At 44.8% G+C, this 16,911-nt stretch overlaps 1 protein-coding gene across 8 annotated transcripts in view; it reads left to right on the plus strand.

Moving 5' to 3' along the window:
* Positions 1 to 16,911, plus strand: part of CREB5 (cAMP responsive element binding protein 5) — a 266,685-nt gene that overhangs the window by 96,491 nt on the left and 153,283 nt on the right. For all 8 annotated transcript variants that reach the window (XM_079948043.1, XM_079948042.1, XM_079948045.1 and 5 more), the window contains one exon: positions 3,315 to 3,487. In XM_079948043.1, the coding sequence (XP_079804169.1) occupies positions 3,315 to 3,487 (173 nt within the window). The remainder of the gene's footprint in view (positions 1 to 3,314; positions 3,488 to 16,911) is intronic.

A 16,911-nucleotide genomic window follows, 5' to 3' on the forward strand; every position in this document is an offset into this window, starting at 1 on the left:
TTTTTAGGAAGCCATCAGAAGAGTTAGCGATGCTTACATTTAAGACTAGCTGCACGCAGGAGATGGAATGAAGAAGCCTGTTCATGCCACAAAAGAAATGATTGCCAGGAATGTTTTCTGTGGAAAGTTCTGCGAGTCTTCCTCTGCTGTCATCATTGCATGGCTGATTTAATCCAATACATGTATATTGGAAGTCTGTATAGATGGTAGCTTAGTAGGTTCTGTTTTAGCATTGTGCACTCAACCAAAGCAGTGGGATAAACACCTGTCAGTGTCTCAAATTTCAGTAGTGCCCTGTGCAGCACCAAAATCTGGTGCCCCCTCTGCCTCTTGCCTTCCATTGGACATAATAGCTGCAGCACCCCAAAATTGTTGTTCCCTCATACACCCACGCTGCTTCCTTTGTGTTCTATGCGTTGACAGTTATTTTCTCTCTCGTAAGGCAGGGTGAGGGACTGAGGTAAGCGCACCATTCCTGTCAGCCCTGGAGAGCATGTGCACATGCGTGGGTGAAGGGGGAAGCTGTTGGTCATGCTAAGACAGGCCAGCACCGCTCAGGCAAAAACATTATTTTCCTCACGTGAGGGAAGACGAGGCGGCAGTGGCTATTTACCTTTCCATGGCTCGCACCGTGTAGCTAATGAGCGGCCTCCCCAGCAGAGTGCAGAACTGCTTCGGAGTACAGCTGCCCAGGCGTTCCCCGTTTCCTCTGGCAGGGAGCACCGCCGCCACAGACACCAGCGGGTGTCACTCCTGAGGCGCCTCCAAGCCCCTGTGCCACAACTGTCCTTCCTGAGGTCAGTCGCCAGCAGCTCCATGGTGGAAATCCAAACTGTGGCTCCTTTTCCCTCTTCCCCACTCCCCACCCCAGAAGCAAAGATTGCTGCACGCAAGTGCACAACAAACAGAGAAGGTGCTTGTCTCAAGCAGCCACCCGCCTCACTTTTGACCCCCAAGCCTGGCTAAGTTGCAAAAACCATCGCATGCACGTGCTATGCCGGCTGTCTGGATTCCTGGACCGTCCACAGGCTGGATCTAGAAGGCAATTGGGCCTGATCCGGCCTGTGGCCCTTAGTTTACCAACCCATGCTCTATGTCCTACAATTCTTTGACATGACCTTAGCCATTCAGGCTGATCCTGCAACCTTCCCGAATTATGGCCGCATACACATCATACATTTCCAGCACCCTCCCCCAAATAATTCTGGGAACTGTAGTTTGTCCCTCACAGAGCTTCAACTCTCAGCACCCTTTACAAACCACAGTTCCCAGAATTCTTTGGTGTGTGGGCTTTAACTGTATGGTGTGTACCCACAACCGGTGACTAAAATAAAACAAAAGCCTCACCTGAAAACTTTTACTTTTGTGTCTGGTAGATTAAAATAGAAGTCAGAAGATTCACTGCATGTTTAAATACGGATAAACAAAGGTCCCGGCAAAGCAGAATTAAACAGGGCTGCCCACTGATTATCAACACTGGCACTATCAATCCCAAAAGTTGGTTCAATGTAATGTATATAGCTCTGGCAGTTGAGAACCAGGACGCTCAGTGTCCTTTTGGGATTCTGACAAACTATGCAGCTACAATTCGGAAATCCGAGAAAGGTGCTGGGTAACAGATGATCTAACAACCATAAATATGTTCTTCCATTTCCCATGCATGCAATGTTTGCTAACCATTCTGTTGGCAGTAGAACTTTGCAGTCAAGCAAAGGGACTCGTATTTTTTACCTAGCTGTTACAGCAGTGTGCATCGCTTTTTGTCTCTTCACTCGTCCATTAACAACTTCCTAGTGCTCTTGCTCATCTTGCTTTTAGCATTATCACACACTCAGGAGAGTTTAGAGTACTTAGCAAGATATAAAAACCGTGGATGTGGCTGCTGTCAAGACTGTTCAGGGCTGGCATTGACCCAACTTGGAACACCCAGGAAGAAAACTAGGCTGGACCAATCAAGATTTGTCTAACAGCAGCAGAGAAAGTTAGTCAAAGTCAAATGATTCTCAAGCTGGTCATCTGTCTCTGTATGCCTGAAAGATATCTGTTCTTGTTCTTTGTGAGGCAGCATCTGACAGATAGTGGCCTGCTATGCACTTTCTTGATTAACAGTGAGGGCTGAAGAAAAACTTTAGCTGTGCTTCTACATGGGTGATATTTTTAATGCAATCACCAAAACTGCTTTTGCAAATACAGGAATGTGGGGGTGTGGAGGGCAATTATTGTAGAAGATCAGGCGGATGGAGGAATGCTTTATTCCTCACACATCTTCACGGATGCCACCCCATCCCTGTGTTTGCAGGTTTAGAAAGGCAGCATGAGGTTGGGACCTTGCCGTGCTTCTCTTGGGCAATCTAGTTCATTTCCTCAGGTAATTAAAGGTGATTTTATTATCATGGCACAATGAGTTGGCGCACCTGGCTGTTAAGCAGAAGGTTGGTGATTCAAGCCACTCAGGGATAGTTGTGGACAGGATTCCTGTATTGCAAGGGGTTGGACTAGATGACTAGCTGACATCTAGAATTCATAGGCTCATATAATGGAAGGGTTCTATGAATTCTAGATGTCAACTTCCTATTCCTGTTTCAGGTCTCAGTTGCTGAATTCACTCTAGATACTCACTTATCTGTGGCAATAATGTTACTTTGCGTTTAGCCTTAAATTTTTGACTTTCATGTCTAGCTCTTCTTACCACTTAACAAGAACTCTAGGATACTCAAAAACATATCTTGCGTACCAACAGGTGTTAGAGCAATAATGAGAGAGCAAATATGAGTCCAGGAATAACTTTGTATTGGCTTAAGATGTCAACTACACCCAGAATAAATGTTAAGGGGTGTGTGTGTGTGTGTGTGTGTGTGTGTGTGTATGTATGCACTAGTTGTTATTCTGAGTCCTGTCAAACCCAATTCACTTATCATTCTCAGCAGATCTAGTACTGTAGCACCAGGCTGAATACTAAATCAATGTGCCATAGACTGACTGTGAAAATCATTTTCAAATGAAATATATATCACACACAGGCAAATGGATATGTGCAAAATGTCTATATTATAAATCACGAGTCAGATGTATGGAAGAGTGATTAGTCAACTTCCAAGTATTTTCAATTTGTGTTGCACTGTAAAAGCAGAAGAGTTATTTTTCATTTCTTTATAGCTGTTAGTTAGAGCAAGATCTATTGACACGCAGTTTGCTGGGAGCCAATAACTTTTCATTTTTTGTTGACACTTCCAGATCCCTAATTTTAGGCAGGAGGGAAATTAAAAACAACACACGATAGCATCCAATTTACTCTCCCAATCCCCTTCTCACAGAATATTTCAATGCATAACGCCGTTGGAGGAGCCATGGCAGCACCGGGGACGCACCAGCTCTCAAATCCAAGGATGCCAAACCACGACACCAGCATCGTTATTCAACAAGCCATGCCATCTCCGCAATCGAGTTCCGTCATAACACAAGCACCTTCCACGAATCGGCAGATTGGGTAAGGACATCCTCAGTTGATTCTTGCTTGGATGAAGTGCTGGCCCTAGGTGTTGTGCCAGATGTTGTGTTTGATGAATGATACATGGCGAAACGTTTGCAAGATAATCTAGAGATGGGTGGCTGCGGTTATATAGTGTCTCGGAAATTCATGCTCAGGGTTCTTATTGCTGTTGGAACCTGTTGCGCAACAATAAAGGATCTAAGTCTACTGACTGCTGTTTTGCTCCAAATTACTTGGCTGGAATTTCCTTCCTTTACTGACCGCATTGACCCACGGGAGACTTGTACCCTGACGAGCTGAGCTGTTGAGTAGTCTCTCAACCCTTATCAATAGTATTGCTTAGCATTTCAGCCACCAGAAGAGCCATTCATTGAAAACATACTGTGTTTGTTCATATATCTTGGATTACTATCCTAGAGAGAGACCCCACATTTCTTCAGTACAGTTTGTAGTCTGTAATGCAAAGCTGATGGGACGCAGGTGGCGCTGTGGGTTAAAGCCTCAGCGCCTAGGGCTTGCCGATCGAAAGGTCGGCGGTTCGAATCCCTGCGGCGGGGTGCGCTCCCGCTGCTCGGTCCCAGCGCCTGCCAACCTAGCAGTTCGAAAGCACCTCCAGGTGCAAGTAGATAAATAGGGACCGCTTACCAGCGGGAAGGTAAACGGCGTTTCCGTGTGCGGCTCTGGCTCGCCAGAGCAGCGATGTCACGCTGGCCACGTGACCCGGAAGTGTCTCCGGACAGCGCTGGCCCCTGGCCTCTTAAGTGAGATGGGCGCACAACCCCAGAGTCTGGCAAGACTGGCCCGTACGGGCAGGGGTACCTTTACCTTTTTTAATGCAAAGCTAATCATAACTGAGAGCTTACGTAATAGCCTTTCTTCTCCACAAGAGCCCAGAGCTATCTTTAAAAGGAAAGAAGCTGACCACCCATCAGTATGTTCTGTGACCCTCAGCGCCACCCTACCCATGAGGCAAAGTGAGACAACTACCTCAGGTTGCAGAATCCACAGGGGCAGCAGATCTGGCCTCCAAAGAATCCATCGCTTGTTTATTGGTGACTAGGAGGCACTGCTGGTCTCAGGGCCATCTTACCCATAGGCACTAGGGGTGCAGGGCACCTGGGTGCCAGGCTCTCAGGGCGCCAGGCCGAGAGTCCAGGGCTCAAGAGTTGAGTCCGGGGAAGAGCCCGCCCGTCGGTTGGAGCGCCGCGGCAGGCTCTCCCGCTGCAGGTGGTTCTGCACTGCGAGTTTGGGGGTGATCAAGCCAGTGAGACACTGAGACGGCCAGCTGGCTCCACCCTCCTGTGCGCCTGGGACTGGGCAACCAGAGGGGAGGCAGCGCCGGGCGGATCTTTGCACCCCGGCACCACATACGCTTAAGACAGCCCTGGCTGGTCTCCTCCCACCCCTAGGGAGTAAATTGTAGGGGCTGCCCTCTGCGGTCTCCTGCGCCCACCTGACGTGATTCAGAGTAGGTCCCTCTCTTCCACCACCATGACAGCCTTTGATTCCCACTTCAACCTTTGGGTAAGGTTGATTTGATTTCCCCACTTGTTCCTGATGTAGCTCTTCACTCCCCTCCTCTTCCCCGATTGGGGGAGCACCATTTTCTGCTTCGCCCCAGGTGCCAAAATGTATTGGGCCCCCAGCTTGATTCCAAAGTCAACCCCAACTCCATTATATTTAGGCTGATGATTTTCTAACCACTCCATGTGCTGGCTCTCCCGTTCATCCATAATGAGCATCCAGCCAAATTGTTGTCCTCAATGAGCATCCAGCCAAGTTGTTGTCCTTAACCCATTAGTGTCTCTTCATACATTCTTTATAATCTATTAGTCTGTTTCCTAACTTTTGAAAGATCCATCAATGGGTATTCTACAGCTTTTCTATCACCTGTAGTAAAATGCATGTCCATCGTGTTGTCATATGCTCGAATGCTTCTTCCTGGACCTCTGGCCTTGAATGAATAAGAATTGCACGATGAGTGCAGCAATTGGTATGGTGGGATAGAATTGTGAAACTGCCCTTGCTATAGCTCACCTTTACAATGGGTAGGGTAGGACAGTGGAGGTGAGCTTGGGCTATGCAGGTGCAGCAGTAGAACCAATTTTGCTGCGGCTCTTTCCCTCCCCAGTGCCATCAAAGTCAGCTGTAGTGATGCCAGTGTTAGCTCAACCCTACCAAACTGGTTTCTACTGTGTAAGACTCATTCAGAGATCTTTCCAGATGTCTTTTTCTTCAAAAAAACAATGCACAGTGGATGCCTATATGTTTCACACATCCCAGGCTCCTTCATTGTGTGTGTGCTCCTGTTGTATTGACCTCCTGTTTTCTTAGCACTGAAAGATAAGAAAATCAGGTTCTTTTGACAATTTATGTACTCATTGATACTGCTATTGGCGTGCGGAATGTGGTTCTGTGAATGTTGTGGGCATCTACCAGCTATTGACATTAGTTTTTTAGCTCATTAGTAATGGAGATAAACCCTTACTCTATGTTGACAGTATTGTGTGATTTCTTTTATTTTTTAAAAAAATACAGTGGTAATATATTCTCAAAGGTGTGCCAAAGTTCTGTTGTGTACCTCTCTTACACCCTAGAGCTCTGTTCCTGCTTTCACATGCATCCTTTGGGGCAAATGCAGAGAGCTTTTGATCCTTCAAATGTTTTTAACTACATAACTCCCATCATTCCTGGCCGTTGGCCCTGCTTCCATGGACTGATGGCGAGTCTGTAACCTGAAGCGTATGTAGCCTGAAGCATATGTAACCTGAAGCATATGTAACCTGAAGTGTATGTAACCCAAGGTACCACTGTATACATTTTTAAAAAACATATATACAAACTGAGCCTACGATGGAGAGCTTAACACCATCATCACTCCCAAAGGGTCTTGTTTCTTCCATAGCTGCAGCCTTGGACTCAAACAGAAACCAAACGTTGTGCTCTCTGACATTCCTTTTCTTGTTTTCTTATAGATTACATCCTCTCTCTCTCTCTCTCTCTCTCTCTCTCTTCTCTCTGACACACAGAGAGAAACACACTTACTGGCACACACACAACTCTCTACAGTGGTACCTCTGGTTAAGAAGTTAATTCGTTCTGGAAGTCCATTCTTAACCCAAAACTGTTCTTAACCTGAGGTACCACTTTAGCTAATGGGGTCTGCCACGGCACCGCCGCTGCTCAATTTCTTTTCTCATCCTGAAGCAAAGTTCTTAACCCGAGGTATGATTTCTGGATTAGTGGAGTCTGTAACCTGAAGTGTCTGTAACCGGAGGTACCACTGTTGAGAGAGGGGGCCCCAGCTATTTGCTCTGTTGCACCTTAATCCCCATTAATGGGTCGTCACCCAGGCAATCACTTCGTGGAAAGCTAGTTTGTCTTGATTAGATGTTAACACTTGCTGGATCCAGGGATTAATTACAGGGCTCTGGCACCCACAAACTCATAACAGTATGAAGTATTAGGAGAATTTGCTGCCTCAGAAAAGGATTCTTTTTATTTAGAGAGAGAGAGAGAGAGAGAGAGAAACGAGTGGCCCCGCGAAATACGTTTGTTAAAAAACTCTAAGCTTTTCAGCAGACAATGTCGTAATGGTCTTAGTGCGTCTTAAGTGGGAGCAGAATCTGGCCCTGTAGGCTATTGGAAACTGCAGTGTAGCAACATTCTGATTTTTATCACAACTGTAGATAGTTAAGTGTCAAAATATGGCCCAGCCACCTGCAAATGTTTGCACTGGCTGCAGTCCAATGAAAACAACAAATGGCAAGATAAGGTTTCATTCAAACTGTTGCATTCAGGCCTCACTCCTGCACATGAGACTGGGATTCATCTGTATGCATGTGCATTTCATTCCATGAGGCAGAGTGAGGTGTCTTTGGAGTGGCTGTAACTTTTATTTCCAGGTCTTTCTTTCTTTCTTTCTTTCTCTTTCTTTCTTTTTTTCTTTCTTTCTTTCTTCCCCAGGAGGCATGTGTATGAAATGGTATCATCCTAGATACCAGACAGGATAAGGGTTGTTGTGAACAAATTACTGGCAGTGTATAATTTTTATATGCATACTAATTTCAGATGTTAATATACTTTTGCTGCTGAGGAGGCCCCAAGTCAGATAAATGAGAAGAGGAGAAGCAGAATACAGCAATATTTCCTTCATTCTCCCACAAAAACCACGATGTGGTCCTTGTATATCTTAATAACCAAGCAAAAACAATATTTTTTGTCATTTCAATGTACTCCTTAGGGTTCTTACAGACAGGTGTTTATTGTGGGATTGGTAGCAACGTAAGCATGCAAGTTTATTGTATCATTCGCATTACACTGTTGGCATCCAAATTTCAATCCATTTTTTTTCTTCTGCATTTGAACTGGATTTACCCCTTCTGTTGAAAATCTAGAAATTTGTTTTTAAAAGCCTGTTTCCGATTACCTGTTTGTGATCTTAGTGGTGTGTTTGCAAATTAAGCCCCTGTCTGGAACCAACTTTAGTCTGAAAATTCCCATGTGTTGCTGTACTGTCCTTAAAGCCAGTGGCGTAGCTAGGGTTTGGCTGCCCGGGGCTGTCACTGAGTTTTCCGCCCCTCTCGCTGTTCCTCACCCGGGAATCCCGCTGAATTGCCACAGTCCTCCCCTCTGCTCTGACTGTCCTTCCCTTCCCCCCCCCTGTGCCCCCCGCAACCCAAGGGGTGGGAAGGCACTCTGTTCCTGTCACCTCAGACTCCACCTCCGCTTTACTTAATGCCTCATTGTGTTCTTTCTTTCTCTTGCTTCAAACACAGGCAGAGCTTAAACATCTATCCCTGCCAGGCAAAAGCACCCAAAAATAGTGCAAAGCAGGAGCGATAAGGAAGAATGTAATCTCTTATACAGTGGTACCTCGGGTTAAGAACTTAATTCATTCTGGAGGTCCATTCTTAACCTGAAACTGTTCTTAACCTGAAGCACCACTTTAGCTAATGGGGCCTCCCGCTGCCACCGCGCCACCAGAGCATGATTTCTGTTCTCATCCTGAAGCAAAGTTCTTAATCCGAGGTTCTATTTCTGGGTTAGCGGAGTTTGTAACCTGAAGTGTCTGTAACCTGAGGTACCACTGTACCTGCATGTTGCTTCTGTGGACAGCTATAATAATAATAATTTATTATTTATATCCCGCCCATTTGGCTGAGTTTCCCCAGCCACTCTGGGCGGCTCCCAATCAAGTGTTAAAAACAATACTCTCTCCTGGGAGTGACGCGGTGGCCTGGGCGCCCGCAGGCTTCCCGCTGCCCAAACAGTCCACCCGCTGCCTCCCCCTCAGCTGTAGGGTGGCCCGGCTTGCCCTGCCCCATGGGCAGCTGGCCCCGCCCCTGGGTGCAGGGCACGCGCGCCACCCTAGGCATCCAATCGGCTTGCTCCACTGCTGGTGACAAGCCCCGTTTGCAACTTCAAAAGCACAGCCCATTACTCAGGAAAAGAAAGCCATGAATACCTGAGTGTGGGTGCTCAAGAGCTACAGGTGTGTAGTGCCTTGCGATCAAAAGAGAAGTGGTTCTGGGCAGCTCCCAAGTGCCGGTGGGGTGGCTCAGTCCCCCCCTCTCGTCTGCCTCTGCCTCCTGGTAGTGGCTGTAAGGGCAATGCTTGAGCCTGAGTGGATTCGGGGGGGGGGCAGTGGCACAGGCACATGCTCCCCCACCGATGGAAGGGGAAGGCGAGAGGGGGAGGCGGTGCCCCTCTCACTGTGCAGCCCCATGGCACCAAGGGCGGACTGCTCCTCCCCCCCCCCTTTCCTCTGCCAGTGCTTAAAACACACATCCCAAACCGACCCAGGTATAAAGTGGTGGAGTCATTTGACTGCATATTCCAGGGGTTGTCAACCTGGTCCCTGTTGATATTTTCACCCCCTCCCATTTCAAGAATCTCCTGATCTGATGTTTAGAGAAAGGAGGGGGCAGAAACTGCTCTTCTGCTCTTCCACTCCTGACTGTCTGACTGACTCTGTGTGGAGAGAGTCTTATCTATGTAGTGACTAGATGGCTGAGTGGGAGATGTATCACTCATACAAGCCAGTAGTTCTTTAGTTTGTAGTAGCTATTAGAAATAAAAGGAGTTATGCTTCACAGCTAGCTTCCGCGTTATTTATACTCTGCATGAGTCTGGTGCTCACAATTTACAGTTGTGAGTCCAGGGCACTGAGACCTGCTTTCCAGGATTGGAAGGTCTCTGAAAGTGCTCCAGTCGCCTAGCCCAGTCGGGGCAGAACCAGTTATTGAGCCCAGTTGCTGACATCGGTTGAAAGGCGTACTGACAGTCCCTACCACCCACTAGTGGGCATTTCAGGATTCTAGGTGGGCAGTAGGGGGTTCTATGGCACAAGCTGAATCCTCCTTCCATCAAGCACTGGTGGGCGGGAAGGAAATTTTACCATCAAGAAAGACGCATTAGTGAGTGGTAGGTATAAAAAGGTTCACTACCCCTGATATATTCAAAAGGGAAAAAAAATCAGAAGAATATAAACAGTGACATTCTAACCATGTCTACCCAGAAGTAAGTAAAGGTAAAGGTACCCCTGCCCGTACGGGCCAGTCTTGACAGACTCTGGGGTTGTGCGCCCATCTCACTTAAGAGGCCAGGGGCCAGCGCTGTCCGGAGACACTTCCGGGTCACGTGGCCAGCGTGACAAAGCTGCATCTGGCGAGCCAGCGCAGCACACGGAAACGCCGTTTACCTTCCCACCAGTAAGTGGTCCCTATTTATCTACTTGCACCCGGAGGTGCTTTCGAACTGCTAGGTTGGCAGGCGCTGGGACCGAGCAGCGGGAGCACACCCCGCCGCAGGGATTCGAACCGCCGACCTTTCGATCGGCAAGCCCTAGGCGCTGAGGCTTTAACCCACAGCGCCACCTGCGTTCTATTAAATTCAGTGGGACTTTGTCCCAGGTAAGTGACGTTAAGAGTGCAGTCTTAATCAGCATGCTTTGCCTTTGCTTCATTACCGCCAGAATATGGGCTCGCTGGGAAGCCAAAGAGAGGAAAGACAGTAGTCTCTCAAACAGTGAGAAAAGATAAAATAGCATAAGAGTTTATTTTAAAAGCAAGGCAAGGCAGATAAAGTGAATCCTCCCTCCCTCCCCTTTCATTACTACATCTCATGCAACTGATTTCTTACAAAATTATTAATAAATGACAATTTTTGTTTTCACAAAAAGCAAACATTGCATTGCCAGTGAAGAAGGGAAACACTTTTATTTTTTTAAAAAAAATACTTTTTAGGGATTTGTTACCAAAAAAGAAAAGTGCAAACATAACAAGAGATAAGGAAAGCAAAGAATCAAAAATGCAAACCATAAAGTGTCACAACCTAGAAGGATAAAAGTGCAAAGATACAGCAGAGTTCCAAAGGGATGATAAAGTATTAACTCATACAAAACTTTATCTATATCTATATCTATATTTATATCTATGTATTTTCAACCTTTGAGTTCCTTTATTACTGAGAATAAAAGTTCTGTACAGTGTTGAGTGAGCCCAAACATTTGCATATATAGAGTATTATTGAGCCACTTCCTCAATAATATTCAATCCAAACCACTGTTTGAGATAGCTGTCCACTCTTTCCTTAGACAGTGAAGATAATTTGATCTGTTCATTTATTATATCTGTGCTCTTTCCTACAACGCCATTTACTTAGATGTTATCATGATGTGCCTCACTTAAAGTGTCAGCATTTATTGATTGGTACCTGAACAACAATGAAATTCTAAACTAAAACCTGAACAGCAAAGAAATTCTAAACCAAAACAATCTAGATTTTGGACTTGGTATAATGCTGCACATCTGTTTCATCAGTCTGAAGCAAAGGTTTTTTTGCACATTTTTTTTTTAGGAGAACGACCTATTTCCATGGGAATCCCAAGTACACCATTTTGAGTTCCATGGTGGAACAAAAAGGTTGGATAGTAATTAAATTAATCAATGCATTTACTTTTAATAGTATGGTGCTATTTTCACTACCATAGGAATATGGGCCCAGGTGCGATGGGGCAATAGATGGTGGGGCCAAGACATGATTTAGTTGCGATAAATTGAGGACAACCAACTGGGATTTAAACAGGCCACAACTTTATTGATTATAGATGTTAGCAGGTTTTGGCATAGGCATTGGGTGTGTATCTTGAATCAGTCATTGGAAATGAGCAGTATTATCATTTCTCCCAGACACAAGGAATTGTTTTATAGCTCCTGGCTGGAGTTTCAGCTGCAAGAGCAGCAGCCGCTGGCCTGGTAGCAAATGCAACTTCCTTTCTACAAAATAATCTGTTGCCATTTCTGCTGCTTAATTTATTACTTCTGCTATATTTTATGGAAGGCTCTCTTTAAACATGAATAGACAAAGCCCAAACAGCTTCCCACTCCAGAGTTCTTAATGGGAATCTTGTCCAGAATGAAATCCTGACAACAACTTTGGTGCTGAGCACTCCGAAGCAAGAAGCAGAAGCCCTAATGTATCTTAACATGATGGGCAGCTTGTTTATCTGTGGGAACCCTGCATATGTTCCAGAACACTAAGTCAAAATTGGGCGGCCTCCAGTATATGGTTACTCTTGTTTTTGCATTAGTTGAGGGTAGCTCCTTAAGTATATGCAGTTGTGCCCACTGTAACAGAGATTAGTATTGTGAGTCATCAGTATTTTTGGACACGGGTTGATGAAAATTAAATGAACAGGGCAGAAGCTGTGGAATTCTTGAGGAGTTAACAAAACAAAGTTGGTTAAAGTAAACAAGCTATTGTAGATGTTTGACTCCCTGTTAAAGCACCAATATAAAAATTTGAATAAATGATTCAGAGTTTAGCATCCAGGAATATTGGGGGGGGGGAGGGGTTGAATCCATTTCCTGTGAAAACGCCTATTTAATATTCTCAGTTTGTGTTCTTTTCATGTGGTTTGTTTTCCTAAGGTTTCATGGTAAAGTTTTGAAACCAGTCTTAACCGAACACATTTGGTCAGAAGGTTATAAAATGACAGCCAGCTCTGACTGGAGTCCAGGTTGTTGCGGAAAAGCTTACTACTTCCTGATTGCTAGAAATTTCCCCATGGTTCCCTCTTCCTTCTTGGTTATGGATTACAATTCAATGTAATATAAAAGAAATAGCCACTGGCACCACAGTCCTAAACTAGTCCTAAACTAATTTACTTAGAAGTCATTGATTTCTATTCAACTTTGAAGCAGGTTTGGGTTGCAGCTGAAGAAAATGGATTGTTCTGTTGCATTGTTTGAAGAATCAGGAAAAAACTTAACATAGCATCACTGAGATGAAATACTTAAGCAAACCAGTGTCTTGCAAGATGCATAATCAGTAACAAAGCAACACACCAATTAACACCAATATAATCTTTTAAATATATGGCAAATGAAAGATGAGGAAACAAAGGAAAACAAGGTGCATGACAGCAAATTTTCTGTAGCATCTTGATCTGACATTAATATTCAAATCCCTTGCAATGTCAAAATGGGCCATCTATTTCCGTGTGTGTGTGTGTGTGTGTAAAATAAGTACTTACAGTGCTCCCTCTTAATGATTGCAGTGACGAGGAAAGAACATAAGGACTAAGAGGATTCCTAAAGTATCTGGTTCCAAGTTGTGTTGGGCTTTGTATGCTAGCACAAGAGCCTTCAAACTTGGCCTGGTAGCATACTGACAGCTAATGCAGGACAGCCATGGTGTAATATGCTTTTGGTAGGCTGCTTTACTCACCAGCCTAGTTGCAGTGTTCTACAGTAGCAAACCCTTCAAGTCGTAGGATTGCCATATGCCCTCTTTTTCCAGGACACGTCCTCTTTTTCATGGGTATGTAAAATGAGAGTCGCCCTAGTGATCCATAGTTAAAAGTAGAAGTTGGCAAATGTGTCCTCTTTTTTGCTTTCAAAATATGGCAACCCTGTTTCCAGTGACAGTCCCAGACTTACAGAAGCTCTCCTGGTATCTGATGAACGTCCAGCTTTTCCTTAGGATGTCCCTATTTTCATCAGTGAAAATAGGTATGGAGAGTAAGGAATAGGACATCCCCAGGGCTTCTTTTCAGCTATAACTCACTTCCAACACCTCTTAGCCATTGCCATTCTAAGAGAATGAATGAAGCTTTCACAGTGAGTTCTGGCACCTCTTTTTCTAGAAAAATAGCACTGGTTGCCCCTGTTTTCATCAGAGAAATGTTGAAAGGTATGCACTAGCTAGAACTTCCCATTCAATCATAAAGGTGTCCCCACCTAGACCTCATATTCATTGGCCGTTGGCAAAGGACTATGCCCTTTCAGTAAGCACCTCTCCACTTTCGGTAGTGTATCTTGAAGATAGTAGGAGCAGCCAACTTGACATAATTGTTGTGTGTAACGCTTTGAAAGCAATGCTAGATGCTAAGTGTTATTATTACCATTTCAAGTGGTGCATGATTAACTTAATGAAACAAATGCTACGAGGTGTGGTTACGGCCATCTTAAAAATGACTTGACAGCTAAGATTAATATTCACGCATAGCCGTTCTATCTCCGTCCCATTTGTAAGATTCCTGTGGGAATTCCTGGAGTCAGGAGTTTCTGTTGTTTGTTCATTTGGCAGAGGGACCTGGGGCATGTTCTAGCAATGCAGCCTTTTATGCTCCTCTTTGATTCATTTCCTGATGATTGCCTGGTAAATTTGCGAGATGTGCCCCTAGCCATCAGCAGGGCCATAAATTATTCCCCATTAACAATAGCACGATACAATATGCTGCGGAGGATGCCTGTACATTCAATGGAGCCCTGTTCTCCCCAACTATTGTGTTCATATAGGATTGCAAGAGGGGCCATTAGGGAGGTGAATGGGAGTTCTGTATGTGTCTCTCACATCCACCCCTACCTTCATGGGGCAGACATTGCTTGTCTTGGTTTAAGAGCCAGCGGCAGAGATGCGAGTAGCTTCTGGAACAGCATCACCCAGCAGCAACCTGCATGGGCCTGTAAATATGCAAGACCATGTCATATTACAGGTATTGCGCCATCTTGCAGTTTCAAGCTTCTTGGTGGCTGCAGTCTGGCGGGGGGGGGGGAGGTCTGAGCATAGCCACAAATGGGTAAACTTGGTAATGGTCTCACGGTAACTGAGAGCAGTTCGGAGCAGCTTCTTCGTATTAGCCTTATCACATCAGGCCATCGGAAAGCAGATAGACAGGTACATCTGAGAGACCTCTGAACCCAATTAAAGTTATTCCACAAAGAAATCAAATTCATGTGGTTTGCATTCGGAAAGTTACATTTGGTGGGCTCTCCTTGCTTTTACTTGGAAACCTAATGCACACCATGTGAACATTTGAAATGCTTTTAACAGTTAAGACCAGCTCAAATAACACTGAACTAGAGCAGCAATAAAGAATGAATTAAGACTGATTGCAACTTGCAGTCAACATTATTATTATTTTTCCCCCCTTTAAAGGCATATATCTTTGGTTTTCTGCTTTTAGTAGTGCAGTAGCCGTCCTATTACCTTTTGAAATAAAGGCTTCAAATGACAAGTGCAGTAAATTGCACTATATCTGAATTTTGTTTTGTTTTCGGTCGGGAACAGTAGTGGGGAAAACCTGGATACCATTTAACTGGCAGCTTGAGTTATACACCTTTGTGACAGTTCAATAACTCTGACGTTTGAATATACAGAAAAACAGGATGGGAGTCTGAGGGATTTATGTGCTTGTTACTTTTTCTTTTTGCGGGGGGCAGGGAGGCTGATTTTTTGTGGGTAAAAATGCACTGTATTTCACAGAAATAATTGGTGTGCTTGTTTCTTTTTATGCTGCATAGTCCACCCCAGATCAAAACTCGTAAGGGCTGGGCATGCTTCCTCACGAATACATTTTGATTCAAAATTATTTAGCAGAATCAACTTACGAGCCTCCAATTATTTCCATATCTTCATTCCTTAGGTACCAGAATTTATAAATGTTAAATACTGGGGCGTGTGTGTGTGTAGGATACATTGTTCCCTACCCCCCTTAGCAAGGTCTTAAGCATTCAAGACGAATCCCTTAATGTGTTAAAGATTCCTCTGAATAATGAATGAAGGGGAGGAGGAGAGCGAAGCCGCGCTAATTCCAGCTCCATTATAAACATAAAATCATTGATTTTGTGGGGGTAAAGGGGAATCTAACCCTTCAGAGGTTAGGCTAAGCAATGAAAAATTAATAAACAAGTACTTAAGTTAAGTTAAGTAGTTTACTGTGCCTTAATCCATTGCAGAAGATCATGTTTGTGAAAGCCTTTTGTAACAGGGCACATGCCAAGTGCGGTGGCGGGTGGGGTTTGCGTAGGCCCCCAAATCTGCTAAGTTATGGTTCTGCCTGCCAGCCTTGTTTCCTAAGGCAGAACTCAAGACACAATCTTTTGAAATCTGCAGTAAGCAGCGCTCTAGGTCATATGCGAGTTTCTCCTACTCGCCCGTCATATTTGCATGACGTGCTCAAGCTCTTTGAATTTCAGAAGGCCATGTATGAAGTTTGCAGGCAGCAAAATCCCAACCTACTCCGAAATCAATCCTGTTGGCTCAGTGGGGCTTACTCCCAGTTTCACTGGGTTTAGGATTGCAACCGTAGCCTCTTTAACTTAAATTTATTATCTGCTGTGTACCGACATTAAATTTGGATGTGTGTGTCAGTGGCGTGTGGTCAGTGGACTAGGTGGACCAGGCTAGTCCCCTAAATGTTCCCAGTAAATTAGAGTAGGTGCCTTCTTCCCAAAGACTGGGAAGCTTCTGCCTGGTTTAGGGAGGCGTGATGCTCTCGTGAGCGACATCACAACGCCCCGTCCCTCACAATCGCCCTCACAAGCTGGTGCCTAACTGTTCCCTATGAAAAATTTAATCACAAGCCAGTGATGTCTGTGTGAAATGAAATATGGACATTAAATGTGGCCCTGTGATCTGTGGTGGAGATATTTTGGATGTGGGCTATACAAGTTACCCATAAGGGATTGAACTTATTTCACCATGTTGTCCCAAAACTTAGCACTGCCACCACTGGAGCCTTGACATGCTTCTCTGTCTGTCTGTCTGTTTTGTGTGTGTTTCCACTAGATGATATTTTCCTTTAAACCCTGCTATGTGCAAGTATCTCATTTTTACAGGATTTTGGAGCAGGGTTCGTGAGTGAGTGTCTGATCAATGTGAATAAATGTAAAACACTTGTTTAAGCACTAATGCTTCTCTGCTCTTGCCCCTTCTTGTACTTCTCACCACCCGCTCTGCTTTGGAAAGCATAGGGAAGTTCTGAGGTGAAAGGTTGAGGTGAAGTCCCTTGGATTGGATTTGTATTTCATCAGGTTTCACTTAACAAAGAGCAAGAGATATCGTTTCAAGGGAAACGAGAATAAGGTGTTTTATTTAAACATCTTTATTTCTTAACATTGTAACAGGAGAGA

This window comes from Podarcis cretensis (genome assembly GCF_951804945.1).
Source record: "Podarcis cretensis genome assembly, chromosome: 12".
Taxonomy (NCBI): Eukaryota; Metazoa; Chordata; class Lepidosauria; order Squamata; family Lacertidae; genus Podarcis; species Podarcis cretensis.